We start from the raw sequence: 18,558 nt of genomic DNA, 5'->3' as shown, positions 1-18,558 counted from the left end.
GCTGTTACCACATCAGCCTGCAGCTAGTGACTGAATGTTACTCTGTGCAAAAACTGTCTGTGTGCCTAGTCTTTTATGTATGTATGTGCCGTCAAGTCACAAGTGACTTACCCCCAGCGAGGGGCTTTCAAGGCAAGTGAGAATCAGAGGGGGTTTGCAATTGTCTTCCTCTGCAGAGCCTTCCTTGGCGGTCCCTTATCCAAGTACCGACCCTGCTTAGCTTCCCAGGTCTGATGAGACTGGGCTATGCTGTACCATTCCATTCCATACTATGTTCAGAGGTGGTTTGCCATTGCCTATGTCCAAGTTATGACCCTGGTATTCCTTGGTAGTCTCCATGGTCAACCCTACTTAGCTTCCGAGATCGGATGAGATCGGGTTAGCCTGGGCTATCCAGGTCAGGGCAGACATAAGCTTCCATGAGTTAAATACCCTAGAAAATTTTGTTGGTCTTTAAGATGCTACTGGACTTGGACTTTGTTTGCCTACTAGTCCAGCTATCCACCTGAAAGTTACCTGCCCCATGAATCTCGATGGATAAAATGTGTTGGGTTTCAATGTTCTAGGACAAACGGGGGAAAATATACAAGATAAGGAGGTGTGTGGATGTAACTTTTCTCTGTTTACCACCAGCATCCGGTCCTCCGATCACGCACAGGTGAATAAGATGATGCTGACAGAGGAGAGCCCAGCGATGCTGAACGGGAACACCCCAGCCTTGGAAGACGGGGTACACCGGGCTTATGACAACGAGGAGGACGGAGTGTCTTACAACTACACCTTCTTCCACATCTGCCTCCTCTTGGCCTCCCTCTACATCATGATGACCCTCACCAACTGGTACAGGTGTGTTTGGCCACTGCGTGCATGTCCTTTGCTGTGAAGGAGCTGGAGCTGGACAGTCCAGGACAGTGGGAAGGGGTCTGGACATAGGATATGGCATAAGAATTCTGTAGTGGAAAGAGAGGAGGCTTCATGCTGCAGTTCTGCTGTCAGGCAGTCTCTTGAGTCCACAGCATGAGCTTTGTGCCTCATGCTGGGAAATTCCTGGAGATTTGGGGGTGGAGCCTTGAGGGGTGCGGTTTGGGGAGGGAACTCAGCAGGTATAGTGCAATAGAATCAATGCTCCATAGTAGCCATTTTGTATGGGGGAATTGCTCTCTGTAGTCTGGAGATGGTTGTATTTGCAGGAGATCTCCAGACCTTACCTGGAGGTTGGCAATCCTATTTTTGCTAATAATGGCTGGGGTAGGAAGTGAGGCATTTAATCCCCCACCCCTGAATTGGTGCTTATTTTAGTAATAAGTTAGATTTCAGTTTGCCCCATTATTGGAAACATACAGGCAGTCTGGGCCAAGAAGCAACCAAAGTGTGGGGTGGGGGGGGGGAATAGTATTGTGAAATGACCACAGTCTGGCTTGTGTCAATCGGGGGGGGGGGACTCTGGAGATCTGACTTCTCTGTTCATACAGTGTGTGTTGTGGGAGAGAGGCTGATCCGACATGGATATTCTTGAAATCCATCTTTGTTTAGGATGTAGGAACTAGAAACAGCAGTTGGTAACTCAGTATGAGGGAGGAGAGGTTATTCTGTAAAACTTCAGCACAGAACTTGGTTTAATATTTTATCACGGCTGCCTGTGCTCTGGGTTTGCTTTCCTTATGTATCTGGCTTGGAAAGGCTTAAATTCCTCCTGAACAGTGTTCTAAAACTGCATTCCTTTGTATATCAGTGTATCTGCATACCGTCTCCATATGTTACCGGGGTGGTAAATGAATCTATTTTTTTTTTCAAATAATAATAAACAATGTAGTGCTATAAAACTAAGACAGCAGCAAAAACTTTAAAAATGAAAATTTAATCTAAAAATGAAAATGTCGTACACCGTCAATCTAGAGCCAGTGTAGTGTAATAGATAAGAGGGTCAGACCAGGATCTGGGAGATCTGGGCTGGAGCTCCATGGAACTCACCTGGTGACCTGGGGCTAGCCTAACCTACCTCTTGATAAAATTGAGAAAAGAATGATGTAAACTGCTTTGGATGTGTGTTGGAGAGAAAGATGGGATGTAAATGAGGGAAACTGATCCAGTTTGACTCCTGAGAAGAGTGTTGCGTAAGGTAGGTGCCACTGTGGAGAAGCCCCTGCTTCTCTTGGGAGATCCAGAGCTCTGATGCTGTTCTTAATTTCTGGTCAGGCACTAGTGGGTGTAGGCACTTCTTATAAGGTTCTTAGGCTGCTTTGGGGCTTTAAGAATAAGAACCAGGCTTTAAATCAGGCCTTGAAAAGAACAGGCAGCCAGTGGAGTTCATCTAAGAATGATGCATTTCTTATCAGTGCCTTCCAGCAGTACTGCCATCCCACTTGGATTGGCTGAAGCTTCCAAACCATCTTTGTAGGTGTCCTCTGACCCTGTTATGACTTGTGCATGGGTAACTATGGCAAAATTATTTTTCTGAAGGAGAAGCCCAGCCTGAGCTGGTCAGAGGTGCTGTGTGTGCTATATGTGAGACTCATCCATCCATGGGCTCTGATCACGTAGCACCTCCAGGCTACAAGCCTGTTCCGTCTTGGGGAATCCAGTTCTGTCCAAAACCAGCTGAACAGCTTTCTGATCAGACCCTTTTATCAACTGGCAACACATCCGTCACAGCAGGATTATGCTGAAGTTTACTGGCCCTCATCCAGTTTTTCCGCATCTCAAACGTGGTACTTTGAAAACCAGTAGACTAGTCTGTTTGAGGCTGGCCTTATCCTTCTTGTTCCACTGACTCCCCCACCCCCCAAAAAGACATTTCCCTTCCCCAAGGATTATCGATTAATAGAAAAAGGGATTTGTTTTGTTTTGCAGTCCACTAGTGTTGGCTTTTTTTTTCTTGAGAGAGGGAGGGGGAAACACTGGTTTTTGTGATTGTTTTGGTGGGGTTTGTGGTTTGGAACTTTTAAAAAATAATTTGAGTGGTTTGGATTGTTTTACCATGGTTATTTAATTCCTGGTAGCTTTCTGGAGCACTTCTGAGCAGGTGGGGTACAAATTGTGTGAAAATAGAAATTCACATCCCTGTGGGGAACATCCTGTCCCACTTGATGGTTGCAGAGAAGTCTAACGTGGTGTCCTCAGGAGTATCCGGTGTGTAGACATCTCCTTTGCCCTGGGAACGATGGCTGTTTGGGGGCTAGAGAACCAGGGAAGTTTATTTCGGTATCACCCCTATTAAAGTGGCAGGTTCTGTTACCCCCATAAGGCTATTTATCTCCCCATCATATGATTTTTCTTTTGATTTAAGGAATCAAGAGAGCTTCTTGTGAGACCATATTTTTTCCTAGCCAGGCCACATTTCTGTCACATGCTAAGAGATAAGTAAGGACAACATGTCTGCCTGAGTAAAAACCACCTTGTCGGTTTGGTCCCAACAGCAGCTGAGGAGAGAATTTTCTGTGGATTGTTGCATTTTTGTCCCACTCTTCCTCCTAGGAAATCCCTCCATTCCATTTTAATCCACACAGCAGCCCTGTGAGGTAGGCTCAGGAGAGACAGAGAGAGAGAGAGAGACCACCGTGGCTGGCCCAAAGTCATTCCATGTGCTTACATGGCAAGGGTAGGATCTGAGCCCTTGCTGTTCCTCCCCCCATCCCAGTCCTAGTCAGACACTTGTAATAATTATGGGGAGATTTGAACCCATGTTCTTCCCCCGCCCCAGTCAGACACTTCTAAATATCATGGTGGGTGGGATCCTGTGCAATGTGCCCCCTAAACGTCCAAGGTGCAAGCTGCATACTGAGTTACTCCTTTTTTTAGGCTTGTGGTGTTCAGCTTTACCCTCTGCTGTTGCCTAGGCAACGAACATGGAGCGGCAGTTTTGCTAGGCCATGCTTTGAGGAGGAGAGCGAAAGGCCATCTCCTTGGATGAACTCACTTTAGGGGGGCAGAGGGCTCACAGTGCTCAAGGGCATTTCCTCCTGAGCGGTTCCAGAGGGGCATGGTTTGGGTTTTTCAAAGCCGGAACGACCTGCCTGGATCCTGGTATGTCTGCACCTTTAGCTGTAGCTAGGCCTTTCTCACTGCTGTGAGCACCTGGCTATTTATAGCGCATGACTTTGCTGCCGCATTCCTCCTGCAAATGTGCCAGAGCCACAAAGCATTTGCTCTTGTCTCTTAGCGAGCTTGGCAGCACATGGGAAACTGGCAGCTAGCTCCAGTGTTCTGTTGGTTTGGGGCCACAAGCTTAAACTGTTTCGCTCTCTCCCCACCTCCCCTCCCATGCCAGGCTTTGAATGGCTAGCATAGAGGCAGCCAGCATAGGGAAAGGTTGGCCATCTATGGGCAGAGTCCCACAGAGAGCGGATGGTTGCCAAAGGGGCAGGAAGGGAAAGTGTGAGAATGCATCTTGGCTAGAACAGGCGAGGCTGCTTTGCTCTCTCTTCCGGTGATAATCCCCTTCATAAAAATAAAAAATTAAATTAACTGGGAAAACTTGGGAGATGCCAGTGAGTGGGCACTTCATGGTCTCTGTATGTTAGATTACTTGTGAGGAAGCGCCCAAAAAAATCTACCTGTAAATATTGCACGGACAAAAATAACTGAGCCAGTAAAGCAGCAAATAACTGAGCAGTAAAGGGAACTTCTGTGCAGCTAAGGCAGATGTAGTTATTTGAGACTGGCCTTGTTGGACTGAAATAAGGCTCTATTCAGACATCGCCTGCAAACTGGTGTGTGTTTATGGTATGCTCAACCATAGTTACCTTTGGCTTCCACCCTCCCCTTGCATGCTGCTCAGAGATTTGGGAAGTCTTCAGCCTGACACCTTTTTGTTGTGACATATTGACACACTCACATTAATGGGAATTTGTTACTTTCCCAGTAACCAGGTTTAGAATCCCAGTTTGTGAGAAAGAAGGAAATGCCATTTGGCAAACACTAGTTTGCACCCACATTCAGACTTGACAGAATTGGGGCTCATGTCAGGAAGTCCGTAAGCTCTTTGAAAGGAAGGGAAGGGAGCACAGGAGCCCAAAGCAAATCTGGTTGAGTCCTTGTCACAAACCCCAGGTTGTTCCCAGATTGCAGCTCATTCTCTTAGCCACTGTGCTTATATAAAAGTACAGTGGCTGTTGGTGTGAACATCTGTTCCTCTGACCCTGCCCAAGGGAGCAAGGTGATGCTGATTGTGGGGAAGGAAAGTTTGGGAAGAACTCCACCAGCTGTGGAACATTCAAGCTGAGCTTTTGAATCTCTTCTTGTTTAATGGTAGTGTGCCATCAAGTTGTGACTGACTCCTTGTGACCCCATGAAGTTCCACCTCCTGAGGTTTTCAAGGCAAGAAATGAGCAGAGATGGTTTACCATTGTTGTCCTCTGCCTAGCAGCCTGTCTTCCTTGGTGGTCTCCCATCTGAGTACTAACCAGGGCTGAACCTGCTTTGGTTCTGAGATCTGACAAGATTTGGCTAGACTGGGCTATTAAGTCTGCTTCCTGTTTGTGTGTGTTTAAGTGCCATCAAGTTGCTTCCAACCTATAGTGATGCTATGAATTAATGACCTCCAAAACACCCTGTCATTAACAACCTTGCCCAGGTCTTGCAGTCTGAGGGCCTTTGTGGCTGCCTTGATTGAGTCAGTCCATCTCCTGTTGGGTCTTCCTCTTTTCCTGCTGCCTTCAACTGTTCCTAGCACTATTGTCTTTTCCAGTGACTCTTGTCTTCTCAGAACATGATCAAAGTACAATAGCCTCAGTTTAGTCATTTTAGCTTCTAGGGAGAGTCCAGGCTCAATTTAATCTAGTACTCACTTATTTGTGTCTTTAGTGGTCCATGGTATCCGTAAAACTCTTTTCCAACACCACATTTCAAATGAATCTATTTTCTTCCTGTCTGCTTTCTTCACTGTCCAGCTTTTACACCCGTACGTAGTAATGGGGAACACTGTTGTATGAATTATCATGTGATCTTGGTCTCCAGTGACACATACTTAAACTTAAGGGATCTTTTCTAGCTCCTCCCTGGCTGCCCTTCCCAGTCTCAATCTCCTTCTGATTTCTTGCTTGCAGCCTCCCTTTTGGTTGATGATGGAGCCAAGGAATAGAAAATCTTGAACAATTTTCAATTTCTTCATCGTAAACCTTAGAGTTCTGTAATTCCCCAGTAGTCATTACTTTTGTCCTGATGTTCAGCTGTAATCCTGCACTGGCACTTTAGTCTGGGCGTGGCCAGAGGCACAAGCTTTTTGGCGCAAGCCAAAGAGGGAACGTGGCTGACAATATGTGACTGTGAGTCAGCTGTCCAGTGGATCTAGGACCATTGGAGGGATTGGAACTGTATATTTTCCCTCTTGAGTTGCATAAATTATAGTTGCTTTCAGTTTCCAGTTTTGGAGAAAAGTGGCGTACAGATGCCTAAATGATCGTGCTAAACCAGGGTTTATTTTAACTGTGATTTGCTTGTTTCTAAGACTAGGGTTCAGCTTGCAGATAACCACTCAATTCCTGGCTTGCATTGACAAATGCTTGTTTCAGTGCTTTCTCTCTGTAGACTTTTGGGACATCCCTGCCAGGAAGTAAGCTAGGTGTCAACCAGGACATTCCGTGAAATCATCACGAAGACTCTGTTGGTTAGTAAAACTGACCTGCTCTTGACTATAGGTGAACCTGAACGAACCATTGTTCATGGAGCGGCATATGCATTCAGATGATCTCACAAACCAAAGCTTGATGAAACCATGGGTTTGTGTGTGATGTTTGAACTGAACCAAAGGAGAGGATGCACCAGTATTAATTGTGCTTTCTCCCCCCCCCCCACACCTTGACACTGCAGAATACCTTTAGGGAGATGCTTTGCATTGGAATTTTGAGTAGTTTTAAACATCTACTTTCTCTGATTTGGGGGGGCCTCTAGTAACCAAGTATGCCCTGACCTGGATCACCCAGGCTAGCCCAATCTCATCAGATCATGGAAGCTAATCAGAGTTATCCCCAGGGCTATTTTTGGGCAGGAACACACAGGAACGGAGTTCCGGCTGGCTCCCAAGTTGGCCACGCCCAGCAGGGACTCATTAGCATAATAGGCCACACTCAACAGCAGAAACTCATTAGGATTGGCTACAATTAGGGGTATGTGGCCTAACATGCAAAAAGCCCTGGGTAAAGAGAATAAGAAGCAATAGGTGGGTGTGGCTGGATGACCACACTTCTGGTAACATGGGGGTGTGGCCTAATATGTGAATGAGCTGTGCTGTCAGGGTGTGGCCTAATATGCTAATAAGTTCCTGCTGGGCTTTTTCTACAAAAAAAAGCCCTGGTTATCCCTAGTTAGTATTTGGATGGGAGACCACCTTTGGACCCTCTTAAGCTGTGGAGTCTTGTGAGCAAAAATTCTACTTTGTGAGCTACTGGCATTAAAGTTGTGAGCGGGCAGTTTGGCTACTGAATAAATTAGTTTGCTCTGGACCCCCATCCTTCCTGAGCTAAGACAAAAATGTGTGAGCCAGAGGCTAAAAAACTGAGCTGGCTCACTCTGACTCAGCTTAGAGGGAACACTGGAGACCACCAAGGAAGGCAGTGGCAAACATCTCTTGCCTTGAAAATCCCACCAGGGGTTGCCAGAAGTGGGTTGCAACTTGATGGCGCTTTTGACCACCACCAAGAATAGTGGAGACGGATTTAGGTACACATCCCGTGTTGCATTTAGTGGCAGGCTGTTTTGAATTGGGATTTTTTTCTCTCTGATTCAAGCAGCATATAAATGGGGTGCTCTTCTCTTGAAATTGCTCCCTCAGGGTTTTCCTTACTATGTGTCAAATGCACTCAGTGGCACGCTCGTACAAAGAAATGTGCCCCAAAAAAAGCATTGGAAGAATGTTGTAAAGCAGCTGTGTTGTGACAAGATTTCAGTTCCTGCTTGCCACCAGTATGAGCAAGATGGTTAGGTGAATGGCAGCGGAACAAATCCCAAAGGACGCGGGTAGTAGAGAAGGAAGTGTGTGAGTGATGATGGACAGGAAGAGCCAGTGCAAGAGAGAAGGCCTGGCCACTGTCACGCATGCTTAGGTGACTGCTAGACTGCTAGAGGATGCTATATGGGAGACTGACCTTGGAAATGGTTCAGAAACTCCACCTGGTGAGAAACACTGCCATTCACCTCTTGATGGGGGTAAGTCAGAACAGCTATACTGTCCCTGTTCTGGGGAACATGCTGTAGGCACTTATAGACCTATCCTTTGTATTTATGTAGTTCCTCCCCAGTGCCCCTTTAGCCATCTGAGCTAGCGGCTGTATTTTTGTGATAGGAAGTCCCACAAATTATGCACTACCTGAAGAAGTACTTCCTTTGTGTCCATCCTGAATTTTGTGTGTGTGTGCATGCGCACCTGGAAGTCATGGTGACTTCTGGCGACTGACCCCTTCTGGGGCCTGGAGGATATTCAGAGAGGTGGCTGAATAAAACCTGCATCTGCCTCCTACCTCTGGTATCCCAAGGAGGTCTCCCATCCAAGTACTTGCCAGAGTCGACCCTGCTTAGCTTACGAGATCGGGCTCTCCTGGGCTATTCAGGTCAGGGGTCCATCCTGAATGTTGATGTCTCTTACTTACATTTATAGACCCCATATGATGATGTCATTAGAGTGTCAGGCTAGAATCCGGTGAGACCTAGATACAACCCCCCCTGTGTTATGGGAGCGTGCTAGGTGACCTCAGATCAATCACCCTCTCTCACCCTAACCTACCTCACAAGGTGGTTGTTAGGATAAAGTGGAGGAAGGGAGAACAGTGTTGTAAGCAGCTTGATGACCTTGTGCCAAGTTCCTCCCTCTCAGTTTGGTGTAGCCAGTTTGGTGTAGTGGTTAAGTGTGCGGACTCTAATCTGGGAGAACCGGGTTTGATTCCCCGCTCCTCCACTTGCACCTGCTGATTTGACCTTGGGTCAGTCACAAGCTCTGGCACAGCTGTCCTTGAAAAAGAGCCGTTTGTGTCAGAGTTCTCTCAGCCCCACCTACCTCCCAGGGTGTCTGTTGTGGGGAGGGGAAGGGAAAGGAGTTTGTAAGCCACTCTGAGACACCTTTGGGTAGTGAAGGGCGGGGTATAAATCCAATCTCTTCTCTTCTTCTCTTCAGCCCAATCTGCCTCTCGAGATTGTTCGGATGGAGTAGAGGAGGGAAGAGCTGTGTTGTAAGCCACTGGGTGACTCAGGCCAATCTCACTCTCTCAGCCTAACCTCCTTCACAAGGTTGTTGTTCAGGTAAAGTGTAGGAGGGAAGAACAATGTTGCAAGCCACTTAATGTTCCCACTGGCAAGTGAAATGGGGTATAAATAGACACAGGAGAAGGCTGCTGCTGAGCTGTCTTAAAAAGATGAAACAAATATCATCTTTCTTTTTTTGGTGAGCATTTTGTGTCCGTGTGCATGCTTGGAAGTCATGGTTGACATGTGGCGACCCCTAGTGGGGCTTGGATGTTTCAGAGAGGTGGCTTGCTATTGCCTGCCTCTGCGTCCCAGCCCTGGTATTCCTTGGAGGTCTCCGGTCCAAGTACTTGCCAGGGTTGGCCCTGCTTAGTTTCCAATATCTGACAAAACTGGGCTTGCCTGGGCTATCCAGATCAGGGCTGAAATCATATACTGTTTCTCTCTTCTTCCCTCCCCAGACCTGACGAACATCACCAGGAACTCACCAGTCCGTGGACTGCAGTCTGGGTGAAGATCTCATCCAGCTGGGCTGGGCTCCTCCTCTACACGTGGACGCTGATTGCCCCCATTGTGCTGCCAGACAGAGATTTCCACTGAAAGACATCCCCAAACACTTCGCCAGCAAAAGAGGTCTTGCTGCAAGGTGGAAGCCACAAGGAGGAGCCTTGAAATTAGATCTGGGCTCTTTGGTCCCTGTGGGCATTGGAGCTGCTGCCGTCATCCTGTTCTTCTGCATTCAGACTTGTGCCTTTTTTACCACCCTTGGTTTTTATTTCTAAGGAAAGTGATGCCAAAAAGGGATTTTCTGTTGCTTGTGTGAAATGCTGGATGGTTAAGAAAATATAATAGGAAGGAGTTGTTTGTCACTGTTGGCAGTGACCTTCGGAACATGTTATGGAATAATTAAGGAAACCCATAATGTTCTGCACTGTCTTTATTTCTGAAGAATGTTCTGAAGAATCATTTTAAAATGTAGCTGTCTTAAACTAACTCTCTTATACCGATATGCCTTTTGCCCGGAAGCCTTTTACCTGTGTACCTTTTGATACTTGACTTTAAATGGGGTACGGGGGGAGAAATATTGAAATAAACAGACAACTTTTGAGTGTCAAACTTCAATTAGCACTGCTCGGGCAATGAGGCTCAATTCTGGTTGTGGGGATTAGCTTTGACTTACCATAAGCAAATGTTGCATTTGGAAATGAAGCAAAACAAGACTCCTTGAACGGCACTTTCATGCACACGAAATCAAGTACTTTCAAGGCATTTTGCAACTGGATTTTACTGTGTGAAACAGCAAAATCCACTTGTGAAAGATTGCTAAAGTGTATTGAAAGTTGTTTCTTGTGTGCATGTGTGTGGTAGTGTCATGTGCACTTTAAATCCATTTTCAGTGCACTTTAGTGATTGTTTGCAATGGGGTTTGACCATTTCACACAGGAAAATCCAGTTGCCAAATGCACTGAAAGTGAAATACGTTTTTTAATCTTTGCTAGTCTTTAAAGTGCCACTGGAGTCCTGGGGTTTGCTACTACAGACTCACATGGCTGTAATTATTTGGAAATTGAGAAAGTTTGGCTCTGACGGACCCAGTATATGAGGGATTGAGGGGGGGGGGTCAGGGTTTTTAATACACCTCTGGGCATAGAACCAATAGAACGCTCCAGTTTTGTTGCCGGCTCCTGAACTCTGTCTTCCATCCCCCAATTGTGACTACACTGGAGGGAATGGAGCATCATTCTCTTACGTTCCTTTTAGCCCCATAGGTGCTGGATGACCAAAAAAGGAGTGGGGGGGGGGTTGGAAAAGGACTGGGCTTCTGGCTTTTTCTCAACACAAGGCAGTGCTACCCAATCATCTCTCAGCCCAGCAAGAGTTCTGGGGAACTTAAACTTGAACACTGTTTTTGACTTTCCCTTCACTGAACACTAGAGGGCACCACCTGTCTATGCAGAACAAGGAATTGGTCTCTTGGTGTAAACGGTTTGCTAAGGTTTCTTTTCTAACCCCCCTACCCCCCCCCCCCCCAAAACCCATGGGTAGCGGATGCAGTTCCTATGCCTTGAGGTTCCCTTTGGGTAGTGTGAAGTGGAACAGATTGTTGCAGTTCATGGTATCTTTCAATATAGTGGAAGGAGCCGTATCCAAGGAACCAACTTTGTAAGAAAAGTCTCTCTGCATCATTAGCACACGGGCAGCCAGCCCAGTGCCTCTGAATGCTCAAAGGTATGGAGCGTGATAGCTCTCTCCTCTTGCTGACTCCCAGTTGGAGCTATACTACATCTGAACATGGAGGTTCCATTTAGTATCCATGGCTAATAGCAGTTGGCAGGCCTCCACGGATCTGTAGACACCTTTTTTAAAAGCTGCTTGCCATCATCACATCTTGTGGCAATGAGTTCCAGAAGTCAGTCTTTGTGTGCTAGATGCAGAAGCACTTCATTACTTCCTTCATTCTGTCCTGAACTTTTACTACCCATCTCCTTCACTGGGTGCTCCCAAGTTTTAGTATTATGGGGGAGAAAGAGCAATAGGTCTCCTATTCTCTGCAAATAGCTGTATACACGTGAACACAGGAAGCTTCCTTATACTGAATCAGACCCTGGGTGCATCTAGGTCAGTATCAGACTGGCAGGAGCTCTGCAGGATCTCAGGCTGAGGCCTTTCCCATCATGTACTGCCTGATTCTTTTATCTGGAGCTGCTGAGATTTGAACCTGGAGCCCTCTGCATGCCAAGCAGATGTTTTACTGTTGATCCATGGCCCCTCCCCCTACAATCTCTTTTTTGAAGCTTAAGAATGGTTTAGCCATTTCCTAAAAATGGAAGTTACCAACTACTGAAGCAGCTGGATTTCTTTTTTCCTACACCTCCTCCAGCTCTGTTTTCCTTTTGTAGAGAGTGCTACTCTAGCCTTCATTTTTGCAATCCCCTATTTCTCTTTTCTATTACTCCTGGCACTGAATTTGCCTTCTTCATTGCTGCCCAAATACAGAGATGATCTCCCCCCCCACACCCCCGTGTAGGCCCCAGCTCTTTCTGCCTAGACAGGTGCAAGCAGTTCAAACACCATCGACATATATGCAATTAGGATCTCCCCCCCCCCCCCTAGCTTTTAAGAAAGAAGAAATCGTAAGGGAAAAAAAAGATTGTGGGAAATGAAGGTTGGTGGATTCGTTTCTCACAATCAAAGGGAATATTTGAGCAGAAGCAGGAAGTGGCCAAAAGAGTCTTGCCTGCCCTGCTTATGACCCTGGAAAGAAGGCCATATATCGTCCCAGTCAAGGTGCAGCCGCAGGCTCTGCGCTCCATTCCCACCCCCTCCCTGATCTGATCAGGCATCAGTTCAGGTGGCTTCCTGGTTGAGATTGGCCCTCCACCTGCCCACTCGGGAAACAGCCTGCCCTGCGCGACTCCTTCTCCTGCTTGAGGCTCGTTGCTGAAGTGGCTCCGCGAAGCAATTTATTTATCAAGGGCCTTTTATGATGTGTGTACCTTCTGATCTGGTTGCCGTAAAAGGTAATAAGTGGATTACTGCCTTTCCGCGGCTCTCGGGCAGGCAGACGCGGTGACATCATCCCCTTTGCCCACTAATTGGACTTAATCCACTGTTTTATTGTCTCTCATTGACTTTTGTTTTTAAAGAGAAGAGACAGGAGGAGGAGGGAGGCTGTTGGAGACCTGCGGTCAAAAGAACAGAGTACACTTGGGCCGCAACCGAAGTTCTCGCGCTTGCCGGTAGGCGACACAAGGGCTTTGGGTCGGATATTCGAGTGGAGTTTTGTGCCTCCCAGACTCAGCTGCGATTCCTTCTCCTTGTGAGCAGGCCGTGTGGGGCAGAAGGACCGCAGCCTCCACGCATGCTGTCTCCCCTCTTTAAACTGCCCCATGGAGCTGCGATGGGCTTCGTTTGCAAAATCACCTAACTTAGATGGCAGCATTTAAGCTTTGCAATGGAGCCTGTATCGGCCCAAGCTAGCCTGATCTCAGAAGCTAAGCCGGGTCGGTCCTGGTTACTACTTGGATTGGGAGACCACGAAGGATGTCCAGGGTCTCTGTACAGAGGCAGGCAATGGCAATCCACCTCTGAATGCCTCTGGCCTTGGAGCCCTTACAGTGGGGGACCCCAGTGAGGTGCCTGTGGGCACCATGGCACTGTCAGCAAGCTGCCAAAGGGTGTTGTCTGTATGTGCATTATGGATTGAACCCCCCCCCTCCGTCTCCCCTCTGTAGTTAGCCTCTTATGCGCATGTCTACCCTGCCTCCCATGCACTCATCTTTTCATTAATCTGCATTCCCTTCCATGAACGCTAGTATCGCTTTGATGTACCGTTATCTGGCCAAGGCCACAGGTGGTGAAATGCAGGCGGCTTTGCTTAGTCTTTAATGAGCAGTAGTGTGGGAATAGAATAATTGTTTAACTTATTAGAACCGTTGCTTCACAGGGTTTGGGCTTGCGGTTGGCATCCTGCGCGTAGGCGGGAACCATATCTATTGGCTAGTGTGATTATGAACCTTCTTTATCCTACCTTGCAACGCACATCGTGGTATTCTGAACAGAGAATCTGTTCTAAGTACTTCATGGCTTCAATAAAGTAAAACCTTCCTGCAAGTGCGTACTTCATTGCCTGCTGTGGGGTCTGACATTCTGTTCAGAATCCATTTTTCCTCATCCCTACGCATCTATCAACTCCGATATGAGCGAAGGCGAGGGGAAAACCAACCCGGAGAAATCTCCACCAGATTCCGAAAGTGAGGAGTCCGACCACGGGGAGGATTCCCCGGAAACTTCGGCATCTGTACCGGTCACCACGGCGCCACCGCTGTATACCCCGGGACGAGGGGCCGTCCCGAAACAGGAGCCGGCGTTCCTGACTCCGCAAGGGGCCCCGTACCGCGCCACCGCCAGAGTTGGAGCCAGTTCGATGCCGCGACTACCAGGGAGACGTATTCACACCAGGGAGCTAGATTACGAGACAGCATCTATGATAGAGGTTGGGGAGACTCGGGCCTGGAGGCCCTGGGAGTCGAATCCGAGGAGCCGTCGGTCCCATCGTGGGTGACGGAGCGGAGAAGGGGCAAGGAGATCTGACCTACCCCTGATGAGACGGTGATAGAGAGAATCGAGGCCATGGACCGAAACGTCCGTCAGCTCCAACAAACTGTGGAAGAGATAATGACTACTCTACCCGATATGGTCATGCGAACCTTCGAAGAAATGTGGGAGAGGTTGCACCCGGCCGACAGGGCGGGGGGGGGGCAGAAACCGCCCGGTCAGCAACCGCCTGATCGGGGACAACAGGTTCCCCTTGGGGTGCCGGATGGCCAAGCACCTCGGCATGCACCCCTGCCCCGCGAGGCACCAGCGCCAAGGCAACCGGTGAACCAACGTCCCAAAGACTTGATCGAAGCTACATTTGACGGAAACCCCAAAGAGCTGGCCTACTTCGTGGTACGAGTACGAAAGTTCCTCGACCGCTCAGGGTACCTGTTCCTCGATGATAGCAGCTGGATCGATGTGGTCGCCGTGGCCACTTGGTATGTGAGCCTGCACAACTTGGGGGGCCCCAAGCTTAGAGACATGCATGCTTTCATGTGGGCCCTGCGAACCAATTCGAAGATGTGAATGCAGGCCCGCGGGCACGAGCCTATTTGCGCACTCTGAAGCAAGGGAAAAAGACCGTCAGAGAGTATGCTGCCGAGTTTAAACTCCACGCGTCTAAGCTGCAAAACTGGCCAGAGCACATCCTAGCCGAGATGTTCCGTGTGGGCTTGAACCCGGAGATTCGAGAAACGGTGTTACGGTCGGTAGACCCAGTGTCTCTGCTAGCGTGGATCCAGGAAGCAGAGAGCGCGGAAAATTGACTGCAGACCCTCCGTCTGGATTTAGCAGCAGGGGGAGGGAAAGCAACCCCTAATCCCCCTCCGAAACCCAAGCCGGCACGCCAGGTAGATGTCACCCGGGAGCAACGGATGCGACAAGGGCTGTGCCTGAAATGTGGGGAACGGGGCCACTTTGCAGCAGATTGTGGCCAGAAGACTCAGTGGGAGAAACGGGAGACCTCCAAGACCTGCGCACCGACCCCGGGGAAGAAAGCGACGGGACGGCCCAAGTTCGCCAGAGCCTTCCAAGCTTCGCCCGAGGAAGACGAAGGGGAATCCAGCGAGGAGGAACAAGAGCCGGCGGGAAACAAGCTCTGGTCACCTAGGGGGCGCCATGAAGTCAGACAAATCATACAGTTATCATATGATGTCTGGGTTGGGTCAAGATTGTGTGTGGCCCAGAGGGAATCTTGGTCCGGCTTTGGTAGCCTTGAGCTAACATGGATTTATAAGGCAGCCATATGTCCAGTTGTTATGTACTGGACTATGAACTACATACTAAGCTTCAGCCCTTGCTCCATAGAAGCCCAGTATCCTCGTCACCAGTGAAGTGAATCAGACTCAGGTAGCTCTTAACCAAGTGATTTCAACTTTATTAACAAGAACGATTCAACACCAGAAAACCATAGGAGCCAGAGCTCCTTTTAAACATCCCGGGCTGGGGAAACCACAGCCAGTAGAACGGCAAGAACCAATCATGTTTACACAAATAAGACCAATAAAATGCTTTTCCTCCAAGCACACTGCTTTGCTTTGATTGGCCTGCTGTCAGGAGCAGCCAATGAGAACTGTCAGACCAGGATACTGGGCTTCTATGGAGCAAGGGCTGAAGCTTAGTATGTAGTTCATAGTCCAGTATATAACACCGGTCCAGTTTCTTTCACTTTGATTTCAAGGAAGGGGACATAGCTCAGGGATTCTCTCCCCACCCCCACCCCCATTGACTTTTCCTCAGGAGCACAGCTCAGTGCTACCCAGAAATGTGCCTTAACTTACACGGGAATCTCCTGAATGAGAAAGCAGAGGGGGAAGCAAGACTTGTGTGACTCATGCCAGTCAAATCCACAGCATCTCAAACCCCAAGGACCAATTCACATGTTACCAAGTGCCATATTCCACATTGTTTGACCTGGGCCCTGTGAATCTGATGGACCCTGGGAATTCTGCCCTCAGGAGAGAATGTCTGGGTGCAAGTGGGCTCAATTCGCGTTGGGACTGTGGCATGTGTGGTCACAGGGTTGCCAGCCCCCAGGAAGAGCCTGGAGATCTCCTGGAATTACAAGTGCTCTATGGACTTACAGAGATTGATTCTCCTGGAGAAAATGACTACTTTGGACTGTATAGTATTATACTCTCCCCAGACCTCACCCTCCCCAGGCTCCACTCCTAAATCTCCAGGAATTTCCCAACCCAGAGCTGGCAACCCCACGAGGCTTAAACCTTCCCCACGTACCGTTTTCGTGACCTGAAATGGCTCTAGGGAGTATCTGAACAAAAACCACACAAAATGTACTTTCTCAAAAATTGTGTGCTCTTTAACAATGGAGTTGGCAGCAGTTCGCAGTCTCACAGGTATTGTCTGTCCTCAGCTATGTCTCCTTTCTCCAGTCCCACTGTGGCTTCTCAGACTTGACCTTCTGGTCCTACTGATAGGTTGGTTCCAGAATATATTCACAATTCCCCCTCCCCAGTGCAGCCCCCAGTCATGTCTTTCCTCGGGGTCCCCCTGTCCCTCAGGAAAAGCATTTCATGGCGATCAGTGATCTGCTGGGGGGGGGGGAAGGAAAGTTCCGTTCTGCTTTTGGGAATTTTTAATCCAGAATGATGCAGCCCCAATGGTTTATGGGATGTGACCTTCTGTTTGCCCTTCTGTTTGCCCTGTCCCTGTGTAGGGTTGTCTACTCTGACTTCGGAAATTCCTGGAGATTCGAGGGCAGTGTCTTGGGTGGGTGGAGTTTGGAAGGGGAAGGAGCTCGGCAGGGATGTGATGTCACTCTAGGACTTCTGTTTCTCCTAGCCTTTATATAGCATCACCAGCCTCTAGGTGATGGCTGGAGATCTCCTGCTATTACTTCTGAACTCCAGGCAACAGGGAAGAGGAGCATCTTACAGTCTCCTTCCCTTGCTGTCCCCACAACAGATACCCTGTGAAGTAGGTGGGGCTGAGAGAGCTCTTTAAGAGCTCCTCATGATAGAACAGCTCTGAGAGAACTGTGGCTTGCCCAAGGTCACCCAGCAGCTGCATGTGGAGGAGTGGGGAAACAAACCTGGTTCTCCCAGATTAGAGTCCACGCTCCTAACCACTACACCAAACTGGCTCACCTAGCAAACTGGCTCACGTAGAGATCAGTTCACCTAGAGAAAATGGATGCTTTGGAAAATGGACTCTATGGCGTTATACCCCATTCACATCCTTCCCCTCCCCAAACCATGGCCTCTTCAAGCTTCGCACCCCCAAACTCCAGGTATTTCCTAACCCAGAGCTGGCAGCCCTATCTTTATCGTACACCATAAAGTCCAACCTTTTAATTTGTCATTTCCTCCATGGGTGCTGATCTCTTGCTAAATACTGGGTTGCATGGATGGGCTGACCCCAAGCTTAGTGATCAGTTCTCCTTTATTAGTGATTCAGCAAGAACAAAGAGCAAAAAGCCAAGGCAACTGCCTTGTTTAAATAGCATGCAACTCCACCCACTTCCCCAAACAGCTACCAACGATAGGCCATTGTCAGAACCATTAATTCCTCATTGGCCACCTCCAGAGTCCTGGTGGGCTATTGTTCCAGAGCTCCAAGTTCAGCCAGTCTCTGGTAGAAACAGTCCTGGGATGTTCCAGTCCCCATCCATAACATCTCTGTTGTCTGGCGATCAGTTGTAATTCCAGGAAAACTCCAGGCCCTACCTGGGAGTTGGCCATTTTATCTTGTGCTTAGCCATTCCTGTCTCCTGCCCAGAGAAGCTGATCTAATTGGTCTTGGTTCTGGCCTATCCTGAGAAGAGGAAGAGGAAGAGGAAGAAGAAATTGGATTTATAGCCCGCCTTTCACTTGGCGTCTCAGAGCAGTTTACAATCTCCTTTCCGTTCCCTTCCCCTCCCCACAACAGAGACTTTGGCTGAGGTCAAACACACTAAACAATCCACTTTCAATGCACTTTCCAACGGGATTTTGCAAGTTCACGCAGTAAAATCCAGTTGGAAAATGCACTGAAAGTGGATTATTTAGTGTGTGTCTCCACAGCCCCTGTGAGGTAGGTGGGGCTGAGAGAGCTCTTTCGAGGACGGCTCTTAGGAGAACAGCTCCGAGAGAGCTTGTGACTGACCCAAGGTCACACCAGCTGCTGCATGTGAAGGCATGGGGAATCAAACCCAGTTCTCCCAGATTAGAGCCCACACTCTTAACCACTACACCAAACTGTCAAGCAAAAGCTGTCCAAGTATTCATGTTAAAACATCTTCAGAGCAAACCTCTCCAACTTATTTGACCCATTGGCTCTAAAAATTTT

The 18,558-nt window shown here is 48.4% G+C and overlaps 1 protein-coding gene across 1 annotated transcript in view; it reads left to right on the top strand.

The window, feature by feature from the left end:
• SERINC2 (serine incorporator 2) overlaps nucleotides 1-10,267 on the top strand; it is a 36,001-nt gene extending 25,734 nt beyond the window's left edge. The window contains exons 9-10 of the mRNA XM_015411695.1: nucleotides 634-846; nucleotides 9,633-10,267. Coding sequence (XP_015267181.1) covers nucleotides 634-846; nucleotides 9,633-9,771 — 352 coding nt within the window. The 3' untranslated portion in view covers nucleotides 9,772-10,267. The remainder of the gene's footprint in view (nucleotides 1-633; nucleotides 847-9,632) is intronic.
• The last annotated feature ends 8,291 nt before the right edge of the window (nucleotides 10,268-18,558 follow it).

Source organism: Gekko japonicus, unplaced genomic scaffold (genome assembly GCF_001447785.1).
Source record: "Gekko japonicus isolate JY-2015 unplaced genomic scaffold, Gekko_japonicus_V1.1 scaffold112, whole genome shotgun sequence".
Lineage (NCBI taxonomy): Eukaryota > Metazoa > Chordata > Lepidosauria > Squamata > Gekkonidae > Gekko > Gekko japonicus.
Note: the sequence above shows the minus strand (reverse complement) of the source record. Positions and strands in the feature narration are given on the sequence as shown.